This window comes from Pyrus communis, chromosome 15, assembly GCF_041283825.1.
Source record: "Pyrus communis isolate YQ-2024b chromosome 15, ASM4128382v1, whole genome shotgun sequence".
Classification (NCBI taxonomy): domain Eukaryota; kingdom Viridiplantae; phylum Streptophyta; class Magnoliopsida; order Rosales; family Rosaceae; genus Pyrus; species Pyrus communis.
This window is the reverse complement of record NC_142579.1, coordinates 29,924,741-29,950,181: the sequence shown is the minus strand read 5'-3', so window position 1 is coordinate 29,950,181 and position 25,441 is coordinate 29,924,741. Positions and strand designations below refer to the sequence as shown.

The 25,441-nt window shown below is 37.4% G+C and overlaps 4 protein-coding genes and 1 long non-coding RNA gene across 9 annotated transcripts; 3 read left to right on the top strand and 2 right to left on the bottom strand.

Moving 5' to 3' along the window:
• Positions 1 to 2,668: 2,668 nt before the first annotated feature.
• On the bottom strand, positions 2,669 to 4,956 carry LOC137743031 (large ribosomal subunit protein eL6). The gene is made up of 4 exons (XM_068482954.2): positions 4,518 to 4,956; positions 4,246 to 4,352; positions 3,324 to 3,505; positions 2,669 to 2,966 (listed from the first exon to the last, which is right to left on the bottom strand). Exons 1-4 carry the CDS (start codon positions 4,772 to 4,774, stop codon positions 2,811 to 2,813), a joined length of 702 nt encoding a protein of 233 aa, XP_068339055.2. The 5' UTR covers positions 4,775 to 4,956; the 3' UTR covers positions 2,669 to 2,810.
• A 3,000-nt stretch (positions 4,957 to 7,956) lies between these two features.
• On the top strand, positions 7,957 to 10,214 carry ATMND1 (Mnd1 family protein). The gene is made up of 10 exons (XM_068464298.2): positions 7,957 to 8,050; positions 8,337 to 8,417; positions 8,619 to 8,735; positions 8,846 to 8,884; positions 8,990 to 9,097; positions 9,206 to 9,268; positions 9,369 to 9,420; positions 9,501 to 9,545; positions 9,644 to 9,723; positions 9,916 to 10,214. Exons 1-10 carry the CDS (start codon positions 8,048 to 8,050, stop codon positions 9,982 to 9,984), a joined length of 657 nt encoding a protein of 218 aa, XP_068320399.2. The 5' UTR covers positions 7,957 to 8,047; the 3' UTR covers positions 9,985 to 10,214.
• Positions 10,215 to 16,257: 6,043 nt separating this feature from the next.
• Positions 16,258 to 19,347, bottom strand: LOC137737941 (vacuolar protein sorting-associated protein 32 homolog 1). 5 transcript variants are annotated; one of them, XM_068477532.2, is made up of 8 exons: positions 19,123 to 19,347; positions 18,864 to 18,974; positions 18,445 to 18,544; positions 17,747 to 17,832; positions 17,517 to 17,608; positions 17,181 to 17,295; positions 16,695 to 16,896; positions 16,258 to 16,600 (listed from the first exon to the last, which is right to left on the bottom strand). In XM_068477532.2, the coding sequence occupies exons 2-7, from the start codon at positions 18,942 to 18,944 to the stop codon at positions 16,705 to 16,707; spliced, it is 666 nt and encodes a 221-aa protein (XP_068333633.2). In that variant the 5' UTR covers positions 18,945 to 18,974; positions 19,123 to 19,347; the 3' UTR covers positions 16,258 to 16,600; positions 16,695 to 16,704. The 5 variants fall into 5 exon arrangements, with proteins under 5 accessions (XP_068333633.2, XP_068333664.2, XP_068333640.2 ...); XM_068477563.2 differs by having other exon boundaries at positions 18,864 to 18,971; positions 19,123 to 19,283; XM_068477539.2 differs by having other exon boundaries at positions 16,258 to 16,611; positions 19,123 to 19,280.
• A 1,003-nt stretch (positions 19,348 to 20,350) lies between these two features.
• Positions 20,351 to 23,588, top strand: LOC137737930 (IAA-amino acid hydrolase ILR1-like 4). Its single transcript, XM_088685799.1, has 5 exons — positions 20,351 to 20,946; positions 21,274 to 21,399; positions 22,108 to 22,422; positions 22,711 to 22,839; positions 22,980 to 23,588. Exons 1-5 carry the CDS (start codon positions 20,587 to 20,589, stop codon positions 23,385 to 23,387), a joined length of 1,338 nt encoding a protein of 445 aa, XP_088541925.1. The 5' UTR covers positions 20,351 to 20,586; the 3' UTR covers positions 23,388 to 23,588.
• A 547-nt stretch (positions 23,589 to 24,135) lies between these two features.
• Positions 24,136 to 25,350, top strand: LOC148690838 (uncharacterized). Its single transcript, XR_015957054.1, has 2 exons — positions 24,136 to 24,952; positions 25,066 to 25,350. It is a non-coding gene; the product is annotated as an uncharacterized LOC148690838 (long non-coding RNA).
• Positions 25,351 to 25,441: the final 91 nt, after the last annotated feature.

The window sequence follows — 25,441 nt, the reverse complement described above, 5'->3', positions numbered from 1 at the left end:
ATTTGAGCCTGGAGTTCTTGATGCTTCGACGCCTCCATTTCCATACGTTGCGTTAGTTGGCACAACACTAAACCCTTGGTGGCTCTATGTTTGGGAGGTGGAAGTTGTGCATGACATTGTTGTCTCTAACCTATGTTTGAATGAAGAAATATAAGATTACTAAGAAATTTTAAAATGACAGAAATTGAAATGCCGAGATTTTATTTTCTGGAATTTGTGAATTTTCTTGTTTGGTAAACCTAAAAGAACAATGAAATTGAATACGGAATTTATTATTTTTAAATTCTCAATCATAGAAATTGGGAAATAACACCGATTTACATGAAATTTAAACTTGAGAATTGGAGGTCCCAAATTCCAGGTTTTTTTCCACGCAGAAATTCTAAATTTCAATGTTTATGAATCCAAACAAGGGAATTGGTGCATGTCAATTTATAAATTTTGATTTTTACCCAAATTCCAAGTTTATTTCTCTCATCCAAACATAGTGAAATCCTTTCCAGACCGGTACCTGCCTTTGACATACTTTCCGATTCATTGGTCGGCTAATCCCAGCATGGTTGCTTGAACTCAGCAGAGAAGAAATCAGAACTGGTGGCTTGTTTTTCTCTACTTGCATTCAAATGGTTTGAAATTTTGGTACCAAAGAAATTGTGTAATCATTTTGAACAAGCAAATCTCATTTCCATGACCGTGGCATTTTTGAGCTTTATGATTGTTGACTTTAAAAACTATCAAGCTTACGTGGCACGCAAGCCGAGTAATTAATAAGCTAACTACGTCATTCAGTTGTATGTGAGTCGTGCCAACTTGTCGGCCAAGCTCGACCAGGGAGTAGAATGTGTTGATGTCGCGTTGGGTGCACTGCTGACTTCTTGATCTTGTGACTGCAGCAGAGGAAGGAACACGTCTCGGCCTTTGGGTTCTAGAGCCTGAAGACAAGACTGCTAGTCTTGCGAAGTTGAATATCAGATTCGGCTTTCAATGTGCCGAATATAGTAACCTGGTCACACTTCACTTCTCCGAGAAAGCTGATGAGATGACCTCTACCAACAAGGACTCGAAAATCCTTATAGACCGAGACTTGGATACGTAATCAGTCGGGCGAGAAGCAGTGTTATTTATCCAAACTGAAGATGCTCCTTGATTGGCTGATTCTACGGCTCCAGTGCTATTTATCCAAACTGAAGATGTCGCTGGTTGCCTTCACAATACTATTTATCCAAACTGAAGACGTGTCGGCTAGAAAAAGAAAATAAAAATCTCAATGTTGTTGAGAGGCTTCGCGTAGAGCGAAAGTTTGCACAAGATAGTTTGTGTGTTGAATTAGAGGGGGCTTTTACTTTGTGTGTAGCTTTGTATTTATAATACCGAACCAAATGATGGCTGCCTTGTAGAGCCTTTGCTGTGAACAACAAATCACGTCTTGATACTAAAGGATAATCAACCACTATTTGATAATCATCTTGAGCAATCCTTATCGACACAATTCGCAGCATGCATGGCTACACGGGTTCCCAATATTCATGCTGAGTGAATCTGGCTTCATAAAGGTCTTCATGCTGACTCACAGTATAAAAGCATATGCCAATATGCTAAATCTTTTAGCATAAAAGACCAAAGGTTAATCATCTGATTGTTGCCATCTTGTCATCACCATCATCCAAAAAGTCCTTGTGTTCCTTCATAACAACCTGATAACATATTTTAGTCTCCTAATGATTGTTTGTGCACTTAATAACTTCTAAATAAATGTTTGTTTGTGCACACAGTCAAGAAAACTTGTAAATTGCAGTCGTATCATTCCACACAGCATTGCCAGATTCTATCAAATCAATCTCCTAATGATGCATTACCCCACGTGGCCAAAGCAATACATGAATAAGACCAAGGCATATGCCCATTATTCCATTTCGTTCAAACCGACTTGGATCTTAGATAATATTAAGTTAAAATAATTTAATATACTATTAAGAGATAATAATTATGATTAAAACCACAACATTATCCCTCAATAATGATAAGAAATTACCTTAACAACTCCATGAAGGTCTAGAACTCTACTCATTCAACGGCCTCGACCGTTCAGGCCGATAATGTAATTTTGGATCCAAACACTAATATATAATGGAAAGACACATTTCAAGTTTTAACCAGTAGTGACAGCAGCTAGCACCACAAGTACGAGATAAACTAACCTACAAAGTTAATATTGTGCCGATATCACAAGTTAAATCATGCACTGCTTTGAGTTTTAACTTTCTGCCAGACTTGAGATAAAGAAACAAAATCTCTGCTAGTTAATCTCAAATGCACCGTCTTGCATTTGAATTTTCTCATAGAACAACGCATGTTACTGACATGCGATAGTGACGCATTGACATCGCAAGTACTAAGATTTAGAACTTTGTGATAGAGAGTGTTGCATTTGCATTGCAGGCAGAGAGCATTCTTGCAGACGCAAAAATTTTGGGTCGTTACTGGGATTTATTGTCAGGGAGGGTCGACAGAGGGAGGATTTCGTCGCTCTACTGTACTGCATCGACCGCATCGACTGCCGGTTGTTTTGTTGACTTCGAATAACATACTAAATTTGCTGATTTCGAATGATCCCCTGTTCACTTCTTATGAATTTAACTTGGTATTTTCTACGTGCCGAAAGCAGTAGTAATCAAAACCAAACCAAAATGAGTATAAATTTGAATACACCGGCAAAATGAAAATTCCGAGTTCGCAGATAATCTTAAGCGAAAAAACAAGCTGAAGAGCAGAAAATTATCCCAAGGCGTAGTTGGTTATAAGATAATGGTCTAAAAGACAAGCTCATGAGGCTTCATGCCAGCCTTGAGAGAGAATCTAGCCGCCAAGTACGTCTTCAAGTCTGGGACAGCCTCAATGGACTTTATCAATGAAGCATCCACACTCTTCTGATCGTCTTTCTTTCCTTGCGGCAGCACATTCTTCTCCTACAGTTTGTTGTTCGGGAAAATATTAATTAGTAGTGAGACAGTGAAAATTTTCCATCAGAAGCTGGCACAGTGAATGTAATTCTCCAATAACTTGCACACTTGCCATTAACATGTAGAAGAAGAGATCAAGCTATAGAAAAGAGATGGATAGGTACACTTAAAAGGGCAACTAAAAAGGATTAGAAAATCTGTATAAGAAAAATAGCAGCAAAATCGGAAGACAATGATCACATTGCCACATTGAACTTTGAAAGTCCATGCAGACAGTGCCAACAACGAAAGAGAAGAGAATCACGAGAACAATAGAGTTTTAGCTCAAACGTATATGTAAATGAAAAGGACGATAATTCTAACCTCTTTCTCGGTCTCAAAAAATTCGCCCTCTCCCTTCTTCTTCTTCTTTTCAACTTCCTTAGCAAAGTATTTATCATCGAACTTTTCAACGTTCAACCCAGAAATGTCAACCTTGGTAGAAGTGGCAATCACGTAAGACTGATTAACACGTCTCAAAGGCACACCATTAATTTTAAAGGGACCTGCAATGGCATAAATACCAGTAATAAAGTTAGAATGGCAATCAACAAGTTTTTTCAAGAAGCAGGCAATGGAAAACCTACGTCTATGAAAGTTGAAGGCATAAAAGCTAATTCATAAATTCTAACAAAATCTATATGTCCGCATAACAATCACGATTAAAATAATGCAAGGAACAGAGATCATATCCTCGAGAAAAAAACGTCTGCATAAATTAGAGAAAGTAAGAATGTAGATTACTAGATGACACTTCATAAGTTGATACACTATCTATGCTGTTACAGAAGTGAAACTCCCGCAATGTCTGTACCTCTCTCTTTCCACCAAATGTTACTCTTTCATGTCATCAATCATTGCTTCGCAAGATCAATTTCATCCTTCCATACACTTTCGGAAGAAAAACATTAGCATTGGAGTACTCACTCACCAACTCTATTTGAATATAGCCCACTCAAAGCAAACCCCACCTTGCAAATTATCCCATCCAATAGGAGGGGAGCAATCCCATTTTTGCAATAACTTAAAACAAAATGAGCCTTCCATTTTTGCACCAACTTCTACTGGTGCCGCTACGAAACAAGGTTATTGGCATTTGGCGGGAGTTCACGACGAAAGTTCTTACGTAATTATAAGCCTAAATTAAACATTATTAACTTATCCCGGTAACATGAAATTTTTAACATTAATTCGAAATTCGAGACAATTCAGCTAAAACAAAAAAAAAAAAAAATTCAAATCTCACCGGTAACAAGCAGGAGCCCAGAAGAAAGCTGCTTAAGAAAAACAACTCTCTTTCCTTTAAACCTTCCAGCCAATATAATCAGCACCGTCCCTGGTGTAATACTAGCCCTGCATCCAAGTTTCAACCAAACAAATAAAACAACCAAAATTTAATTATTAAGAACCCATTTTCTAGTTTCTAATTTCAACAACAATTATCTAAAAATTATTAAAAACCCAATGATTCTAATTTGAAAAATGATTAAAATCTGAGAGAGTAGAGAAACAGAGAACCTGAGCTTGGTGGGCTTGGGTTTGCGTTTGTTGACGAGAGGTTTCTTGACGTCGTCGGCGGGGTAGAATTTGGGCGGCTTCTCAGGCTGGGTCTCCGCCGCCGGCTTCGCGTCGTGGCGAGGGAAAACGCCGCCGTTTTTGGCCTTGATAGCCCAAAGACCACGTTTGTGGTACATTTTGGACCTCGAGAACTTACCTACCCCGCGAACGAGATCTGGGTTTCGGGTCTTTCTCGGGTTCCTTGCTTTTGCCGCCATTGCTGAGCTCACACAGTCCCTCTACGGGTTGCAATTTGCAGAGAGAGACGACAGAGGAAGAGGTGCAGCGGGGGTTGATGTAAAACCCTAACTGGGGTTTTGTTTTTTTGGTCTTGGGCTTTGTATCAGTCCGAACCAAACTTAGCACTCCTAAAAATGGAGTGGGATACTCGCCGATCCTCACCGATCCTTTTTCTGAAAATCTCAAATCATATCCGTTTATCGTACATCATACGATTAGAAATAATTGTAATTTTTCTGTTTAAAATTGAATATATATAATATCTGAAGAAAACTAATCGTATGATGTACAATGAACAAATGTAATTGGAAAATCCCCGAAATCTTCACAAAGAGAATTCGGCGAGAATCTTCTCTCCTAAAAATGTTGTGTGCTTTTTGAAAGACATTTGAGTTTTAAGAATGGGTAATGCTAGGAAACTAAATTTGTAGACAAATTTTGTAAACTAAATGATGTGTCACCAATAAGAATTAGCACGTTTATCAACAGTTAAGTGATAATCCAATAATCAACTTCCATGTCATTTAGTTTACAAAATTTTGTCTACAAATTAAATCTCTCTAGCATTACCTTTTAAAAGAAGAATTGTTGGCTTTAAAAGTAAAACAATTAGTATTTCATAATGATATTTGGCTTAAGTAGATTCTCTATGGTGATAGGGTAGTTGGAAGATAACCATTGTGTTGAAAAAAAAAAAAAAAAAAGGGATTTAAGCCTTTTTGGTGAAGTCAGTTTGGATTTAGGTCCAAAATTAAAAATTTGGTCAACTCTCTGTTAATTGTTAGCACATGAGGCTCATATATGAAACTAAAAACATAAAGTTAGCCTCACATATAATTCTCACGTGCTAATGATTAACGGAGAGTTCCGTTTTAGCCTACTATGTGTGGCTCACGTGCTAATAATTAATAAAGAGTTAACGGAATTTTCAATTTTGAGCCTAAATCTTAACAGATTTCACTACATGGGTTTAAATCCTAGTTTTTTTACTACAAGGGCTATCTTCCAACTACCCTATCACCACCACAGGACTATTAATCCAATTAGGCCATGATATTTTAAAGGCTTCAGTATCAAAATGATTCATGTGTTGTAGCCGTTTGGCCTGATTCATGTGTTATAGCCGTTTGACCAATTTAATTCTAGTGTTTATTTCCGTTAGTTAAAGGACTCACAGGGAAGAAAACGGAGGAAGCGAAGTGCTGTAGTTGCATTAGACCTTCCAAAGAGAAATTCTTAGGTCCACCAGGATCACCGGCCCAGATTCTTTTATTCGATGCCTAGTTTTGATGTTCCTTATGGCATCGACTGCATTCATTAACTATGCGAGATCAAACAGGACCGATATGAAGCTAAGCATGCCTTCTTCTGAGCAACTAACAATTATCAATGCACTAAAAGCTATCTTTGTTTTAACGGCAATGGCGAGGACAACAGAGGACGATGGGAGCACAACTACACACTAGGGCCAAGTGACCAGACTACTTAAGCGATGATTCTTTTCTTCACTATATTTAGTAGTAACCAAACACATTTCTTGATTAGTTTATCCACGATGAAGAATCGAAATCATCGGTTGAAGATTCCAATTCGACCCAAACGAACGATCTACCACAGTTGGATACATGATTTCCATCTCGGAAGAGAATGATGTGCATTGGGGAGTACTTGCCAAGAGTTGTGCCAGATTACTTGCTTCAAGTTGCATAGGAAGATATTTGTCGTTTCGCTTGTGGATCGGGAGGAGGTTTGAGTAGGAGGGACATGATCCGTTGGAGGAAGACAAATCCTGTGCCCGGGAGCTGGTGTGGCTAATGAACTTGTCCATGTTGCTCTAAGAGAGAATTCTGGTTGTTGTTGTTATTGTTAATTGATCATGATATTTATGTAATGAACCTACGAGTTAACTGCGTGTTGGATGTTGTGTACTATTTTTCCTTGATCGGATTTTCCTCCTTTCGGGGTTTTTGTAATGTGCATATCAGTAGCGGATTCTGAAAGTTTTCTTCGTAGAGTCTAGATTTTCATTTCTTCCCACCAGCCCAAGTCCATGCCACTTTGTTGACTTTTGTTATGCCTTTATTCGGTTTGAGGACTTTTGGCAAACACTTTGCTCCCATGACATCTATACTCGAGGAAAACATAGACAATAACTTTCGCTCATTCTTACTTGGTTTCGTCACGATTATGCCTTTTATATGGGTAAATGAGATGATCGAGAATGGAAACGTGGAGGGTTATCCTTGATGATCGATTTTGACCATTCCATAAGGACTCAACCAATGGTGGAGCCATAAATCCATCACAGGATGGATCTTTAAGCCAAATGAAAGAATTAGGAAAAAAAAAGTTACAAGTATAATTAATTAGAAGAATAGAGCTTGTTTACGAGGTTTAGTAAAAAAAGACTAACACTTTAGATTTGAACGAAAATTTAACGTCATGGCTTATGGCTAGCTCAAAACTATTACTATGAGATTTTTCTTTCAACATAATTGGATCTTCCTCTAGATTGCATATATCTTGTTTTATATGAATTAACCAAAAAAAAAAAAAAAAAATTAGTTTAAAAAAATAAAAGGTTGATGGCATCACAAGGCTTATATGGTAAAAAAACTGTTTCAATAAACAAGTCTCGAACTTAAACTCACGACTTGCTGGAAACTTTAAACTCACGACTTGCTGGAAACTTTAAACTCTCCACCAATGAACCATATACTCTTTATTGTATAAACTAGTATACAACATATATAAATGGGTGAATTTCAGGATGAGCATAGGCCTATTCTGACCTCGATATGACTCTATCATTGGATTCAAATTTGTAGTTTTCTAATAAATTTTAACACGAGTGTTTATTCGTGTAATGAATCGGATAAGTAAACATAAATATGAGGATAAAAATTATGTGACATTCCAATTCCAGAAATTTTGTTGATGACTTATTCATAACCATTAAACTTGATTTGAACCAATGGTTAGTTTTAAATTTTTTTAGTATTTTATTTTTGGATAGATGGCACGAAAGAACGACAATATCAACTCATGCGTTGCTCTTCACATTCAAACGGCACGTCGCTTGAACAAACTAGCCGCTTCATATAAAAGGACACTATAGTCATTTCATTTGAGCATAAGCTGGGTGCTACAACCTACTGTGCTGCCGCAGCGGATGCAAGTTTTTCCCGCCAAACCAGACGCTTCGTTTCCAGTGGCTTCCTCCGCAATCCGTCTTCCAAATCTCGCCTCCAATGGTAAATCCCTCTCTCCAAATCCTAATTTTCCCCATTTAATTTCCACTGCGCTATCAACACCATCAGATCTCTCAATTTTCATTTCAAATCTTATGCCCCGTTTGGTTACTGCGAAAAAGCGCGAAAGAGCTAGAATCTGTGTAAATTTTCAGTTTAATTTCGAATTAATTACTCCAGTTAATTAATTTTACCGCATAGAAACGAAGTGCGTCAGTTTAAATACGTTGCTATTTTTCGGCTCTCTGATTTTTTTAAATTTGGTGGCGATTTTTTGAATGCTGTACAGTCGAAGAAACGAGGTCTTTCGTTGGACGAGAAGCGTGAGAAGATGCTTCAGATCTTCTACGATTCTCAAGATTTCTTCCTTGTGAGCGTTAATTTTAATGAATTCATAATTATTTGTACTATTTTGATTTTGCGAATCCTATTTTAGTTGATTTCTGTGATTCTAAATGGGATCATTTTCCAATTTTCTGGTATGAATTTCGCTGTGATTGTGAACGGTGTTGATCGTTTCAGATTAAATTTTACGGTTATTTTTTGCGTGTTTTGTTTGATGATTTTTCAGCTAAAGGAGCTTGAGAAGTCAGGGCCAAAGAAAGGTGTAATCTCTCAGTCTGTGAAAGATGTGATTCAGAGTTTAGTGGATGATGATCTTGTTTTCAAAGACAAGATAGGAACCTCTGTAAGTAGATGTTTAGGTGTACATCCTTCCGGATCGTATTTTGTTGAAGAAAATTGCAAATGCTTGTTTATCTTTGGCAGTTCGTAATGCATATTGTTTCGAAATGTCAGGTGTATTTTTGGAGTCTTCCTAGCACTGCTGGAAATCAGGTGAATCTATGATGGTTTTACATTTTAACCTTGCTTGTACAGAGTAGGATATTTTTCTGAATTTTGATGAGTAAATCCGTGGTAACATGTTTGGGTGGTGAGCAGCTTAGGAATGTGTATAGCAGGCTTGAGTCTGATCTCAAAAGCAGTAAGAAGCGTCATGCAGAACTCATTGACCAGTGTAATGCACTGAAGAAGGGACGAGAGGATTCCGTGAGTGTTTCTAAGTTACATTTCTTCCAAAGGCTTGAACTATTTTTTACTTTGCAAGTATGTTCTGTGTGGTTATCATCACGCATCTAAGTCTCAAGTTTTTACTAGGACGAGCGAGATGAGGCCTTAGCTGAACTGAAAGCCATAGAGCTAAAGCATAATGAGCTGAAGGTAGGATTATATACGTCCTGCACATTTCTGATGCATTAATATCTTAGACAGTATAAATGATTTGATCAAATTGCTGACCGTAGTCTATTGTCGTTTTCAGGATGAGGTGGCGCAGTACGCAGACAATGATCCAGCCGCCTTCGAAGCGATGAGTTAGTTGACATTTCAACAATAGTAGAATGTCAGCCTTTTAACACCATAGAACTGACCGTATTTATAATTGTGTTTGCAGAGAAAGAAATTGAAGTTGCCCACTCAGCAGCTAATCGATGGACAGGTTTTACTTTCACATGTTGTTCGATCCTCTTTTGAAATAACTTTCCGCAGGCCATAGAGAATTTGGAGATTTAATAACTGCGTTTCATTGCTGAACAGACAACATCTTCACAGTGCGTCAATGGTGTGCAAATAATTTCCCACAGGCCAAAGAGCAGCTCGAAAACTTGTACAACGAGGTAATTTAGATTTAACAGAGTAGAGGGCATGCCTTTTTTTGTTTTGAACTCATGAGTTTGCCATGCTGAGGTTGTCTTTTTGTTTGTATGTCAGCTGAAAAAACTCGCTCCATTTTAATCTTGCAATCTCGCTATCTTGTTTCCAAGTTTATCTGTTTCATTTCGTATTCGTATTTCTAATTGCAAATGCAGATTGGAATAACGGAGGATTTTGACTATCTGGAGATGGCACCGGTTCCTCTGAGCTCAGTTGGTGATTAGTATCGCTCTATGATGTCTATTTTCAACAACTACTGCTCTATCCAGTTGAAAAATCGAGACTAAACAGATCGTACAAACACAGAAGCATATTGATTTACTTTGTTAAATATTCTCGTATATGAGAAATGCTAAGAAGACTCTCAAAGAATGACTCTCTGCCACTTTACAGTTTAATGTCAAATTCCCGAGCCAATGTTATAAAACATTCTTCCAAGTTTTGCTATAAACCATTTCATATTAGTATATTTGGCTTGTATATGTATTCTGATGTTTATTTGTATAGAAGGCAATACATTTTGGTATAGCGTTTAAGGGTGAACCTTGTGTCAATTGTTCAACGTACAAACATGCAAGCTAAATTTCCGCTAATGTTTACTAGAAGAGTACTGTTATCGCACTCTTAGGCATGTCTCTTTTATCATTATGATATACGTTGTTATATTTTTTTAAACTATGTCTTTAGGGTTATAGATGTTCAATTTTGTGTAGTGTTTTCAGACATATGTTCTTAATAAGTAAACTTGTAATTTTGCTGACTTACTTTCATACGTGTGGGATTAAAATTACAATTAAAGATGATCTGTTATTTGTTGTTACAATCCATATAAATACGCTCTTAAGTATGTAGCACGTGGTTGTTATGTACAGGTGGATCAAATTAATTAACCAAACAGATTTGAATCAATGAAAGAACATTCTGACCTTTCATTGTCTGTACAAAATCATAAAACCAAACGGTTCAAAATTCAAATCTGTTTGTTCTCTCCGACGCATGCTCCGAAATCCAACACAAACTGAATAATTGTTGCTTGCCAAGTTGGATCTGTGTCAGTTACCTTGTTGTATGATGTGTCTATTAAACACGCCAACGGCTCCATCATTTCCTACAATATTTCAAATTATTTATCCACAAAAAAATTCAAAAAATAATAGACGACAAAAGAAAAATGTTAGGGACATCATACTTTGTAGTTTGTGGACCGCATGAGAATTATCTATCAAACAGAAGTCCGATCTAATTGTATTGGTGGATACTACTTTTACTAGATAAATAATTAACATGTAATTTACAAACCGTAATTTATGTAGCATTTTCTAACAATAATATTTCAATGTAAAATTTTAGTTGTTAGAACTTTGTCATTATATCATTGATATAAAAAAATTTTAACAATCATAAATTGAGTATAAAATTGGGAAGTATTATTGGCACTTCAAAAACCTTATTTTACAGTCCTTATAAGTGTATTTTTATTTTCATACATAGAAACTTTGAAATGTAGAATGAATTTTTTGGAGTGCCAATAACAATTCCCATAAAATATCCCAAGTAAATATCAGTTTACTACTCTCATGTTTCGTGGTTTTCAACATTTAGTACATCAAGTTTTTTTTGTCCCAGAGTCATACCTAAAGTGTAAATTTTGGGACAGTCTCATACATTCGTTAGTCAAATTGTTAAGTCTCTCGTAAACTGATGACGTGATGCCCATGTGGACAATGATTGGGCGCCACATGTCAATAGGAGCCCACTTGAATATTAAAAAAATTTTAAATTTTAAAGATACAAAATACAACAAATAAATTTAAAAAATAAAATAAAAATCCCCCCCGTCTCCTACCTCCCCCATCCCCCTCCCTCCCTTCCTTCCTTTGCAACTCGTACCTCCCTCCCTTCCATCTCTCCTCTGCAACCCGCAACACCTCCACCATTCCTCTCCACACCACCACCTCTTCCACCATTCCTCTCCTAACCCCCACCTTCTTCTTCCTCCTTCTCCTGCACCCCAACCCTCGTCGTTGGCGATCCACAGTCGACCCGTCCCCAAGCCCCGCAAGACCAGAATCTCCCCCAACCTTGGAGACAATGCCATTTTCCGTTTTCGTCCAACGATTTCGCAAACCCGAGACCCATAATTTTTCTTCTCTCTCTGAGGCCCTCTGCTCAAACCCTAACCCTTAAATTTCTCGGCAAAACCCTGACTGTCTCGGAGAATCACGGAGGAAATGCAGCACCAGAGGCTGAAGCAGTAGCAGCAACAACAAGCTCTGATGCAGCAGGCTCTTCTCCAACAGCATTCTCTCTACCACCCTGGCCTCTTATCTCCTCCTCAGGTTTGACCTTTATTTCTTTGTCTTGCTGATCCAATTTCCCGTCCTCCAACTTCAATTATCTTTTCGAGTTTGATTTTGGTGTTGGTCTTCCATCTCCGATTATCTTTGTGTGTGATTACAGTACGGAAGCTAGGGTTAGTTGAGTTCCTCTTCCTTCTCATGTTTCGGAAGTACCGATTTCGTAAGATTTGATTTTCAGGAAATTTCCTTTTGTGGGAAAGTTTTGAATTTTATTGTTTTGATTTTTGATTGCTTCTCAGTAGCAAGGTCTAAAATATCGATGATATCGGAAATATCGGTAGTCCAAATACACGGAAATTTGGATGGAAATATCGGGATATTATCAATATTGATAAAAATAGAATAAAAACCATGGAAATTGTAAGAAAAACTTGGAAATTTTTATTGAAACTTTGCAGGATGTTTATTTAGTCAATTATCTATTAGTTTATCACAAAAAAAAAGATTGAAAGGAAATGCATTGCATGGTGGATTTAACTGATTTAAATTGATTATATAGCGATCTGGCAAACATTGCGAATGTAGAAAATATGTAGTAATTAATGAAAGAAGTTTAAACACACCATAGTCATTTATATATAATGAATTAGTATAATATTTTGCACTTTATACATTGCATGGTAAGATACATGAGTGAGTTAGTACCACATAGAGTTCCTATGAGGTTCAAAATTTTCACTATCTTCATCATCTCTATGTGTAGAGTAAGTGTATTGTGAAGAGTTGTCATCAAATGATAAATCCCTAAAACCATATATATAAATATTTTAGCATATTTTCACAAAAACATAAGTGATATGGTGGTCAAGGTGTTGAAGGAGTAAAATGGGAGGGGTTCAAATCCCCTCTATGCTCAAGATTGAGATTTTTCAGCATTTTTCAAGTATTTTTGGGTTTCATCTTGCGATAATATCGTGATATATTGCCAAAATATTTGCATTAAAATGCTGAAAATATCGTCATCTAAAAAAAACGTATCGTCGATAATATTGATATTTTGGTGTCGTAGGGCTTGGGAGAGGAATGGTGTTCAAGTATTTTTGGGTTTCATCTTGCGATTTGCATTAAAATGCTGAAAATATCGTCTTCAATCAATATATTGACGATAATTAAGTGGATAAGTGTGAAAATATCGTCATCTAAAAAAAAAGTATCGTCGATAATATTGATATTTTGGTGTCGTAGGGCTTGGGAGAGGAATGGTGTTCAAGTATTTTTGGGTTTCATCTTGCGATAATATCGTGATATATTGCCCAAATATATGCATTAAAATGCTGAAAATATCGTCTTCGATCGATATATTGACGATAATTAAGTGGATAAGTGTGAAAATATCGTCATCTAAAAAAAACGTATTGTCGATAATATCGATATTTTGGTCTCGCAGGGCTTGGGAGAGGAATGGTGGGGTTGCAGAGGATGGAAGGGAGGGAGGTAGGAGATAGGGAGATTTTTTATTTATTTTTTTTTTAATTTTTTTAATATTCAAGTGAGCCCCTATTGATACTGTCCAGTCATCGTCCACATAGGCACCACGTCATTAGTTAACGGGAGACTTAATAGTTTGACTAACGGATGTATGAGATTGTCCCAAAATTTACACTTTAGGTATAACTCTGGGACGAAAAAAATTTGATATGCTAAATGTTGAAAATCATAAAAAAAATGAACTGATATTTACCGAAATATCCCGGAACATGCTAAAAAATTCGAATAATAACATACTAGCGGAGTCTGCATATAAATTAAAGATTGAGTTGCATGTGGGAAGTACACACAAGAAGGGAGTCCCAACTCAATGGTGGAGGCCCACATATCCACAGCTCGACATTACCTGTAGTTTTAACGTGCACGCAATCTCGGCCGTCCACGTGGCAGGGTCAAGAGCATAGGATTTGGGGTGGGAGGCTGAGAGCCAATGAAATGAGACAGTGGATTCGTCGTTTGCAGCAATCATAAGCCAGAGTGGCCGTTTCCTTTGTGGAAAGATTCTCCTAGTCCGACTGTCGTTTTAGGCTGTTAGGGTTTGTCGTACGAGTCCTCCTGTTTATATAAATCGAAAACTGAGAGGTTGAAAGCCACCCTCAATTGGCACAACATTTGTTCTGGAGAAGAGAAATCCCATTGGGGCCGATTGGGGGGCAAGAGAGAGAAAGCTGTTTGGGAACTGAGAAAATTTTACAGCTTTTAGAAAGGAAAAGAAAAGAAAATGGAGATTTTGAAGGTTGAATTCTTTGTGATGACAGTTTTTGCCCTTGTTATCTCTCTGCTTCTCCCTTCCATCAATGCTCAAAGCCTCGCTCCTGCTCCTGCCCCTACAAGTGATGGTTAGTTTCTCCCCCTCTCTCTTGAAGATGCCGTAGAGAAACGATTTCTGCACACGGTTTTTTCTTTCCGCACTCTCTTTTTCCAGCCATTTGGATAATGGCAGAAAATAAAGAGGCTTGCAGAAAGAGAGAGAAAATGTGTGCGGAAATGACTTCTGGATGCGGTAGTTTAAATTTTCTGTCCGAATGTGGGTGTTAACGCTAACCAACTGGCTTAACCCGCGTTTGCTTTGTGTTTATATCGTGCGGTGGATGATTGTTGTGTTTTGGTATGCAGGGGTGGCGGTGGATCAAGGAATTGCTTATGGGTTGATGGTATTGGCATTGCTCCTCACCTACATTATTCACTAATGATTCGCCATTTTTGCAGAAATTAAGATCCATCCATGATTTTATAGAGAGGGATTAATTCTTCAAGAAACATGTGAAGTGCATTGTTGTTACATCTTCTTGTTGCTAGGCTTTTGCTAGCTACCTAAAGCTATGTTCTTGTTCATTTGTTATTACCATTTTTCTCAAAATCCCTATTTCTTTTCAATTTCAAGATACATTCCTTTTTCTTCTCTTATCCTCTACTCACCTTATCTCTCTCTCTCATTTTTTCGTAATTATTGAAATTATTAAAGTGAACTCATGGGCAATTTTAATCAATTCACGAGAAGAGAAAGGGAGAGTTTTACTTGTAACCGGAAATAAATTCTTATAAATCCACGGAACTCGTGATTTATAAGGATATAATTCAAATGACGCGAGAGGATCTCTCAAGTAGAAGGGGAGAATGTCCTCACGTTGATTAAAATTTCAAACCTCAACTACCGTTCTCAACACTAATTAACCAAAGGCTAATACAATACCCCTTATCAAAATCGGTACCCTTTTTCTTTGGGAGTTTAGAATTCAGGACCACAACTAGACAACGTGTTTACTGCTGCTTGTGGACCAATTACTTACTGCGTGTGGTGTGGGAAAGCAATATACCACTTGCGCTTTGTATTTCTTAGCTTCGAATGTGGTATTCCATGCTTGGAGACACAGTGATGACACTCAGTCCTCCTCCAACTCTTCGTTCGTGCTCGATTTCAGGTCGTACCAAGAACTCCCCACCAAATCCGACTGCTAGCACTCCCCATCAAACCTTACAGAAAAATGAAAGGAGAAGAATTCTCTTTCCTTCTAACCTGTCTCCCTTTCCCTCCCCACCTACTTGAACGCTTAAGCCACGTTAACAAGAAAAAAACCATTTACTTCCAATACACTTTTCTATTTACTTCATGTACACTTTTCTATTAGCAACAATGTAAAATTATAAAATGTACGATATCAACTATTAACTATAATAATTAAGTATCAAACTCGTCATTCATGTGAATCAAACGTGTAAATCTAATTATACATTTACAAAAGAAATTAATTAAAATCAATGCCTCTTTTTCTTCACCAAACCCGGGGAAGCGTGAAATTTTTGCATTTTTTTCCCTTCCGATCATTGACTCGGGTCTCCCTTCCCATCATTGACTCGGGTCAACCGGTGGTCAAGAACCCGGAACAGTAACCTAAAATTAGCTCCGGCCAAGTCCAAAAAGAGAGTATTATAGGCCAGGAGGATCTTCGCCGGATCTCTTTGTGAGAATCCTGCAATCACATCCATTCATCATATATCATGCGATCATAAATTATTGTAAATTTTTCTATTTAAAATTTAATATAAATAGAATTTGACAAAAATTGATCGCACGATTGTATAATAAACAGATGTGAATGGAGGATTTCCGAGATCCTCACAAAGAGGATCCGGCAAGGATCCTCTCTATTATAGGCTCCAAGAGAATATTCTTATTATTGACTGGGTAACAATATCACATAATAATAGAACAAGCTATTTGATTAAGGCCTGATGACAGAACAACATTGAACAAATGTTCAAAAAGTAAACTTAAAAGAAAGAAAACAAGGAAAAAAGAGAAAAATTTGAGAAAAGCAGAATACATGTTTCAAAGGGGACTCTGTTTGAATTTATGCCACCTTTATATACATTCTCTTTAATAATGAAGAAGCCACACAGAAACCCGCGATGCGTGATCGGAACAGAAATCTCCATTGTTTGTAGAATCAGACCAATCCTTTACATAGCCTTGACTCATAAAAATGAATACCTGCAAACACTCTAACCAACAAAATCAACTCTCAAACACGAAAACAATAGAACTGCATATGAGCGGAACTTTGTACTAAAACTGACCCACAGACCTGCTGCTGCTTAGAGCGCCATCTCAGCCTGCAAAGCAGCCAATTCATCTTCTTCTTCAGTGCGCCTTTGGGGAGGAGGACGAGTTGGTTGCCTTCCAGCTGGGACCTGCACTGGAGCTGCAGGAGCTTGTGTTGCTGGCTGAAGAAGTTGTTCTTCCAATTCGGCACCTTCCAGCTCCTCAAGTTCTGCTTCCAATTCATCCTGCAAATAAAATTGTATAAACTTCTAAGTAGCTGTATGCAAACTCAATAGAATACATATAAAATTAACAGAAAAAAAAAAAAAAAAAAAAAAAAAAACACATCCTTTTTTAAAACCCATCCCATGGGTAAACCACGAGGGCTAACAAAAACATATCCTTTAAAAAACCAATCATTGATACTATCCTTTTCATAAATAAAAAAACCAATCATCGATACTATCGTTTTCATAAATAAAAAACACCAATCATCGAAGGGATAAAAGAAGGAAACGAGAATGCAAACCTCATCAAAATCAGCGGCTGCACCAATTGGAGTTGACAATGCTTCCTGTATCTGTTTCATGTTCTCCGTCTGCTCATTAATCTCATCCATAGTCTTGTCCACATCATCTATGTTCCTGTACAAAAACATACGCATTTCAATTATGTCAGGGAACACCCGTAATTGAATTATTCAGATCCCATGGGACATACAGGAAATGAAGATAAAGCACAAATAGTAAGTAACTTATAATATTATACAGATCTAGTACTCTCAAATTAACGACTTGAGCACATTATTAGAGCAAAACTCCAGTGGACCTGAAAGTATCCTCCATATATAATATACACTACTTACGTTGCTTTTTGCATTGCCTTCATTGCAGCAGCTCCAGTTCTCAAGGCATCTACAGTTTCGGTTGTGGCTTTTGCACCTTCTAGCATTATCATCTGCAACATCAATACACACAAATACTATTCATCAACATAAAAAATCCAAAACAAAGAATATATTATATATTAAAATGACAAAATATATTTGAAACACCTTGAAAGCATGGGAGAATATAATTCCAATCTCATCGTTACCTGATCATGGATACGCAGCTGGAAATTTCCAAGCTGCTCTATTTGCTGCTCATATAACCTCTTCCTCTTCAAACATTGTATAGCCGCTGCAAAATAGCAAGATAAGTTATAACTCAACCACAATACTAGAATTTAAAAAGCCGTGGTTAAGACATCTTTGGTTTTAGATCCAAATCACCTCCTAACGATTTCAACCTTATGGACAAAATCTAGAAAAGTTTGACAGTCATCATTCATGCATCTGACCAACTTCAAGGGCTTCTTAACAGTCAGTCTTCATCACTACCAGATTCAATTGGAACTAAAAGCAATGGTGAAAAGGATAAACAAATCCTCAGGTAAAGTTTGAAACATAGATTGAGTTAAGCAATACATGGAAACAGACATATTTGTGTTTACATAACTAGGTGGAAATTGTGACACCATTACAGATGTGAACATAAGCCCTCTCTCAAAGCAGAAATTTAATGAGTTCATCGAGAACATGATTCAAAACTAGATATCACCACTCAAACTCTCCTAAAGCTATCATGAGATTTATGGGCAATATCTAATAGTAAGAAGTATAAAACTGAGCCCGCTCTGAATAACCCCTCCCCCCTTTACCGGATTATTGCCGATGTAATCATAAAAAGCTAGTTTTTTCGGGACTTTTAGACCAAGCTTCAGAGAAAAATGAAAACACTTCGCAAACATACCCCTTTTGTTCTTTGCTTTGGTGAAATCCTTGGCCCTATCAACTTCTGCAGCGGCCTTCTTCTGTAGTACTTTCTCCTTTTTCTCAAGCATTTCTAGCGTCTGTGGAACATTTACCAAAATTGATTCAGAGAGCAATCTAATTGCATCAACCAACTTCAAAGAAACCATGAAGAACTACACAATGAGGAAACATTTCATGTGCCACCACAACCTCTCAAACTAAATTCTAAGCTATCCACAAACCCGAAAAGAATCATCGACATACCAAAAGTTCGAAACACACAGTAAACTCATCAAATTTCCAAAACCCGAATCAATCAAACAAACAAAATCACCAAGGAACCACACAAATTCGAATACTTCATTAAATACCATCAATGCAAAACAACACATAACGACGACTTAATCGAAATTTTACCTCATTCAACTTGTCTAAGGTGGTTAGGGCACTGTTTTCCTGTTTAGGTTTCCCAAAAATCCTGGTGAACATGGTTGACATCTCTGCAGATTATCAAAACCTCTCGATCTTCTACACAATTAAAAAACCGTCAACGCAAAGCCCTAATTCCACACAAATCAAGATCGAAAATTTTCACCGAAAAGAATCATCGCGACATTCATCGGAAAACAATCAGAACATACAGACGTGAAGGTATAAATTGGGCATGTGCGCATACCTCAAAAATCGACGGTGGAAATTGGGGAAAGACGACGGATCGGGTTGGAGAAATTAGGGTTTTGATGGAGAAGAAGAGGGGGGTGGGGAGAGAGAGACCCACGTAAACTGGGTGAGAGCTCTGCCGATTTGCCTAGGCGTGTTGTTGTTGTATTGGAAGGAGGAGAAGGGACAGCTGCTTTGCCTTTTTCCCAGTTTTTTCCTCTACGTTGTCGATTGGAGTTATGCATTTCCACGTGGCGCGATACCTGGGTTGTGGGGTCCCCTGGAGGAGCGAGGGACGGCTGGATGGTGTTTATCTTTTGGGGCGGTGTCGTTTTGGCAATCAATGGTTGGTCGTTCTGAAGTGGACACTGATCAGTTTTGGTCGCAATTGCAATGTAGTGGAAGTGGGAAGTGTTTCTATTTTCCAATTAGAAAAGAGTTTGAATGATTTTGTTTTTACTATAAGACGTAGAATTATAATGTAAATAACTCATTTCCTACAAAAATACCCTTTGTTGGTATGAGAGGATCCTCGGATCCTCTTTACAAAGATCATGGAGATCCTCTAATTATATCCGTTTATTATATATTGTGCGGTTAATTTTTGTCAGATACTGTTTATATTAATTTCAAATAAAAAAATTTACAATGATTTCTAACCGCACGATATACGATGAACGGATGTGATTGGAGGATTCTCATGATCCTTACAAAGAGGATCCGACGAGGATCCTCCTGGTTGTTTATGGAACGATAGTTTAGCAGAGTTTTTTTATTTTAATTCTTTTTTAACGAACAATATTATCAACACTGAAAGGATTGTAGAGTAAGCTAAGTTTCACAATGAGTTAGCAATAATGTGATTCAATTTCGCATTTGATGAGAACTGAATCTAATACCTTTCACTTACAATTGAAGAAAATATATCACTAAAACGTAATATTAAGTGAAAATTTAGGAAAGCATTAAACTAAGCTAAATAATTAGATATATTATATAACTTCTTATTTATAATAGTTGATTCTGAAACTTCTTATTTAACTCTGTCTCATTTTTCCTTCTACTCTTCTACTGTCGAAGTATGTTGATTACTCCGTCAAAAGAAATGTGATTTGAGAATCCTTGAGATCCTCATAAAGAGGATTCCGTGAAAATCTTCACTCCAAAAATCTAACTGAATAAAATCTAAATTAATCAAATATGTTTCAAATAAGTATAAAACCACAAGCAATGGATGATTTTTTGCTATAAAACATGATTACTTTCTATTACTATAGATTGCAAATCTGAATTTCTAACTATGAAGTTGAATGGATTATTTTCTATAAAAAAATCTGACATAACACCCTATACATTTTTCATATAAAAAAAAAAAATCATCCACGCTTTGATATGATTTGCATCCTACACCTTTGTACAAAATTTCAACCACCCCTCTCCATATCCATCACCGCTTCCACAAGGCTCACTCTGCAAATCCATGGCGTCCTGCAAATGGGTCCCCCCGATTTTTACTGTTTTGCTGATTCTCCTGCTTCTCATTTCTTCAGCCAGTTCTCTGACCCCGGAAGAGTTGGCCCAAATCCCGGTGAAGTTCTTCGACTTCGCCAAAAGGCAGGAGCTTTTCGATTACATGGTGGGAGTCAGAAGGAAAATACATGAAAACCCAGAACTTGGTTTCGAGGAATTCGAGACCAGTAAGCTTATCAGAGACGAACTTGATCGGATGGACGTCCGTTACAAATACCCATTTGCCGGAACCGGCGTTGTTGGCTTTGTTGGGAGTGGTGGATCGCCGTTCGTTGCGATTCGAGCGGATATGGATGCTCTGGCTATGCAGGTTTAGTAAAATTTTGGTGCTTTAAATTGATTCTGCAGAAAGGGAAAGTGTTAGAAAAGGAAGCTTGGCAGTGCTAGAAATAGCTTTCTATGACCCACGAGCACTTCTAAACGTTTATGTCAAAAACAGTTAGAAGCGTTTTTAGTAGTCAGAAAGCACTTTTATCTATCTCCGAAGCAATCTCAAACATGCACGTATTTTCTTGTTTTAGAAATCGGTGATTGTTGACTTGCTGAGTGGGAGAAAATTGTGATTTTTAGACTGATGTTTTGAATTAAAGCTAATGAGGAATTGACGGAAAGTATTGTGTCTTTTGGTTTGATGCAGGAGAGTGTGGAGTGGGAGCACAAGAGCAAAGTTGCAGGGAAGATGCATGCTTGTGGACATGATGCTCATGTTGCCATGCTTCTTGGTGCTGCAAAGATACTTCAAGAACATCGACACGAATTACAGGTGTTATTGGATGACTAGTTAAAATAATGAATGTATATAATGGTTCTAAAATGTCAATTGCATTGTGAGTCTGGTTGCTTGATTGGTTTGAATCTGTTGTGTTCTGTTTACTCGTTAGTTTTACGGGTTGAGTTCATTACATGACCTTAGATTCAGTTGACATGAACTTATGTTTAAAATAGTCATTTCAGATAGGAAGGCGTAGTTCTCGATTCATGTCCAGGTTACGCAAACATCAGGGAATTAAAAAAACAATATCATTAAAACATATTATGTGTTCCCTGTTTGGGCGATACCAGTTTAGAAGCATGCAGGTTCGCTCATTGAGATTATTAATCCTTCTGTGTGTTAAATTTTGTGGTTAGAACTTCGTCATAATTTTCTTGTTTTTAGCTTAAAATTTTATTTTCTTCCTAGACCAGATTCCAAATCGTAGAAAATGTACCTTGAATATGGAATTTTGTCAAATGTAATTGCATTATGCTTGTAGGAAGTTGCTTGCCAACTAATTTATCTACATAAAGACCTCTAATCGTGCTTCCGTATGCCAGTTATCATTGGAGATTATGTGTATCCTACATAGAGCTGCATTGTACTTAGATGTCTCTGTTCTCTGAGATACTGTTTCTGTCAACTGGCTTTCAATGTCATTCGTATCTCTCTTATCCATGAGAACCTTTTTTTAGTTGTTTCTTATGTTTCTTATAGGGAACAGTTGTTCTTGTTTTCCAACCAGCTGAGGAAGGAGGTGGAGGAGCAAAGAAGATGGTAGATGAAGGGGCTCTGGAGAATGTTGGTGCCATCTTTGGGTTGCATGTCGCTGCTAATCACCCCATTGGTTCAGTGGCCTCCAGGTCTGGCCCTTTTTCAGCTGCCAGTGGTTTTTTTGAGGCGGTAATAAGTGGGAAGGGGGGTCATGCTGCCATTCCACAGCACACAATAGACCCGATCTTGGCTGCTTCATATGTTATTGTTAGTCTGCAGCATCTTGTTTCACGTGAAGCCAACCCCTTGGATTCACAGGTTCCCTTTCTCTCCTTCTCTCTTTGCTTGTGTCTGTACCTATAATCCATTTTTTGTTCCTGTTATTACTCCACTGCTTATTTACTAATTGTAGTTAAAAGTTCTACCCATATCAATTCTGTTTTCGAGTATAGCAAGCAATTAATTACTTTACTTCCCATGTGCTGCCAGTCACTCTCCCTTACGTGAATGTTAGCATCTTTTTCATATGATTTGTAGACCTCTACACAAGGAATAACGCTTCAGTTAGTCCGTATCCATTCAGTTACATGAAAGCACGTCTTGCAGGTTGTCACTGTTGGAAAATTCCAAGGAGGCGGTGCATTCAATGTCATTCCAGATTCTGTTACAATTGGTGGGACGTTCAGGGCATTTTCGAAGGAAAGCTTTATGCATCTTAAACAAAGAATTGAAGAGGTATGCTTTGCTTCTACTGGCTTAGATTCCTTCCTTTCCTTTTGGCATCCTGAGTCCTGAAGTTGAAAATTCTTGTGCCGACTCATTCATTTCTTTTACAATGTCTCATCATAAACATTAATTATTTATGTGAGTTGCAGGTCATCACTAGACAAGCCAGCGTACAGAGGTGCAATGCAACTGTCCTATTCAATGAAAAAGCTAAGCCCTTCTACCCCGTAGTCATTAACGACAGAGATCTGCATCAACACTTCCTAAATGTTGCCGGAGATTTGCTAGGCCCTCAGAACATAATTGAGAGGCAACCAACGATGGGTGCAGAGGACTTCGCATTTTATCAGGAAGTAATTCCAGGATACTTCTTCGTGGTTGGTATGAAGAACGAGTCTCAAGGAGAGATCGAACCAGGGCATTCACCGAACTTCAGAGTAAACGAAGATGTGCTTCCATATGGAGCGGCATTACATGTATCCTTGGCCACAAGGTACCTACTTGAAAATCAACCCGAATCTACTTCGTCTAAAGGGAACTCTCAAGATGAATTGTGAAGTGCTAGGATTGATAGTTAGGGCTCGAATGTTGTAAACCACATCGAAGTTTCGAACTTCATATGAATTTGAGCAGATTCTTAGGCATGTAAAGTAAAGCTGACTTCATATAAATAATTTCAGCTAACCTGTCGATGTTTAAAGCGACAATCTTGTTGAGTTAAATTGTTAATAGCGAGCATGGCATGCTTTATAGGTTCAGTTTTGCTGTTTTTTTATACCAGCGATAGTGTGAAGGCAAATATTCTTAAACACTTGACTTATAAGCCATTTGCACATTGCGTTGTTTCTTTCGAATATTAACTTTAACCTATTGAAAATATCAATTATCGTTATTTTTTTTTAATATTGAAAGTTTGGAGTGTCAATAATAATTCTCATTTTTTTTCCTCGTACAAAATTAATTTAACATTTATCTCACGAAAACCCATTCGGAATATGCCCTCAAATCTTATGCAGTCATTTTCGACAGGGTGGACAAATTCAAACTTGGAACTTCTTCTGACATTAGGAAACAAAGTATCACTAGATCAAAAACTAGTTGGTTATGTAGTTGTTCACGACTAACATTTATCTCATCAAAACTTAGTCGGAATGTATGACCTCATTTTTTTATCAACATGGTGGATAGATTCAAACTCAGAACCTGTTGACATTGAAAAAAGAAGAATAACTAGTTGGTTATGCAGTCAATTATGACTAAAGAAATTTGGGTCACATGCCTTTTCCATATTTGGGATTACAAACTTTCATAATAATTTTCTAAAGAAATTGTCGGGAACGCAAGAAATAAACAAAATCACATAATATCAATCAATCAAATCTAAAGCGTCTTGTGAACTGTATTTCTAAAACAAGACTCATGGTCCCAACAAAATCAATCAAGTTGCTTTCCAAAAATAAGTCCTTGGTAAATTTGGTAAATTGCGGTTAACCAAAAACTCTTCCCAGTTCATCAAAGATTCCCCTCAACCAGTGCAGTAGATTATTGAAGGTGATCAATGTTTCTGTAAAAAGGTAAAAAGATGAATTTTTTGCTTATATATAGGAGCGGGTAAAGAACTAATATTCTTGTGAGAGAAGAGGGAAGTAGTTTCTTAGATCATATAATGCAGAGTTTAGAGTTGAAGTATGATGAACAATGTGATTGTTGGGTTTTGGAGCCCTTCGATGGCTCCATTCATTCTATGTCGAAATCACTTCCCTCACCAAGTAGCTTTTCTGCACCATCACCGAGCTGCTGTACTTCTCCCACTACTTACTTCACCGTCCCTAGTTTACCCAAGCGACGCAAGGGGAGGTTTTTGTTTTGGAAGATTGTGGTTCGGTTTTGGAAGTGTTTTAAGCCTAGACCTTGTTTGGGGACTGCGAAAAATGATCCCAAAGGAATGAGGCCTTGTGGTGGTGATGATTCAGCCAAAATGAGAAGCGGGATGCAGTCACCACTGCAGGGACAACATCGTGCTGAGTATTATTCTGCAATGAGTGCCGATGAGCGCGACGAGAATCTGAAGGAGGTGATCTTCTATTGCAGGAAATCTAGTTCTACAGAACCTACAGAAGTGGTAAGAAGATTTCTACTTCACTCACACTTGACAGACAAGAACATGTAATGTGTGCACACATCTAATGTGTATATCTATATATTGACACATGATATGATTTGTGTTAATCGCAGGTGGTAGAAAATTGATGTTATATAAGCCGAAGGAAGATAGGATTTTTTTTTTTTTTTTTTTTGTTTAAATTCTGGAATCTGCATCATCTGATTAGGTTGCTCAGATCAACCAAATATAATTTTATGAGCTTTTGAGATGGAAGCTTAATTTGTAGATTTGAGTTTTCGTACTCAACATATATTTTCTTGTATATTTTGTATTCTACTTTTGCCTGTAAAAGAAGCTGTGCAAAGGAGATCCATGTTACTTCATTATTTTTTCAGTATAAAAGTTGTCATTGGCAACTGATAAAGCATGTTTTAGTGCTCATTTATTGAAGTCTTGGTGTCCCTCGGTTCCATTTCTTTATGAAAGTTTACAATCAGTTTTGTTTGT

Bases quoted from the DNA above. Each gene is read 5' to 3' on its own strand.
- LOC137743031 (XM_068482954.2), bottom strand. From the start codon at position 4,774: ATGGCGGCAAAAGCAAGGAACCCGAGAAAGACCCGAAACCCAGATCTC. The intron at 4,353-4,517 runs GTTCTCTGTTTC...ACTTGGATGCAG, and splicing joins CCCAAGCCCACCAAGCTCAG to GGCTAGTATTACACCAGGGA. The intron at 3,506-4,245 runs GTGAGATTTGAA...ATGCCATTGCAG, and splicing joins TGGGCTCCTGCTTGTTACCG to GTCCCTTTAAAATTAATGGT.
- ATMND1 (XM_068464298.2), top strand. The intron at 8,885-8,989 runs GTGAATCTATGA...GGTGGTGAGCAG, and splicing joins CTAGCACTGCTGGAAATCAG to CTTAGGAATGTGTATAGCAG. The intron at 9,546-9,643 runs GTTTTACTTTCA...ATTGCTGAACAG, and splicing joins AGCAGCTAATCGATGGACAG to ACAACATCTTCACAGTGCGT.
- LOC137737941 (XM_068477532.2), bottom strand. From the start codon at position 18,944: ATGTCAACCATGTTCACCAGGATTTTTGGGAAACCTAAACAGGAAAAC. The intron at 17,609-17,746 runs GTAACGATGAGA...TTGATGTTGCAG, and splicing joins AGCTGCGTATCCATGATCAG to ATGATAATGCTAGAAGGTGC. The intron at 17,296-17,516 runs GTAAGTAGTGTA...GTTTTTGTACAG, and splicing joins AAGGCAATGCAAAAAGCAAC to GAACATAGATGATGTGGACA.
- LOC137737930 (XM_088685799.1), top strand. From the start codon at position 20,587: ATGGCGTCCTGCAAATGGGTCCCCCCGATTTTTACTGTTTTGCTGATT. The intron at 20,947-21,273 runs GTTTAGTAAAAT...GGTTTGATGCAG, and splicing joins TGGATGCTCTGGCTATGCAG to GAGAGTGTGGAGTGGGAGCA. The intron at 22,840-22,979 runs GTATGCTTTGCT...TGTGAGTTGCAG, and splicing joins TTAAACAAAGAATTGAAGAG to GTCATCACTAGACAAGCCAG.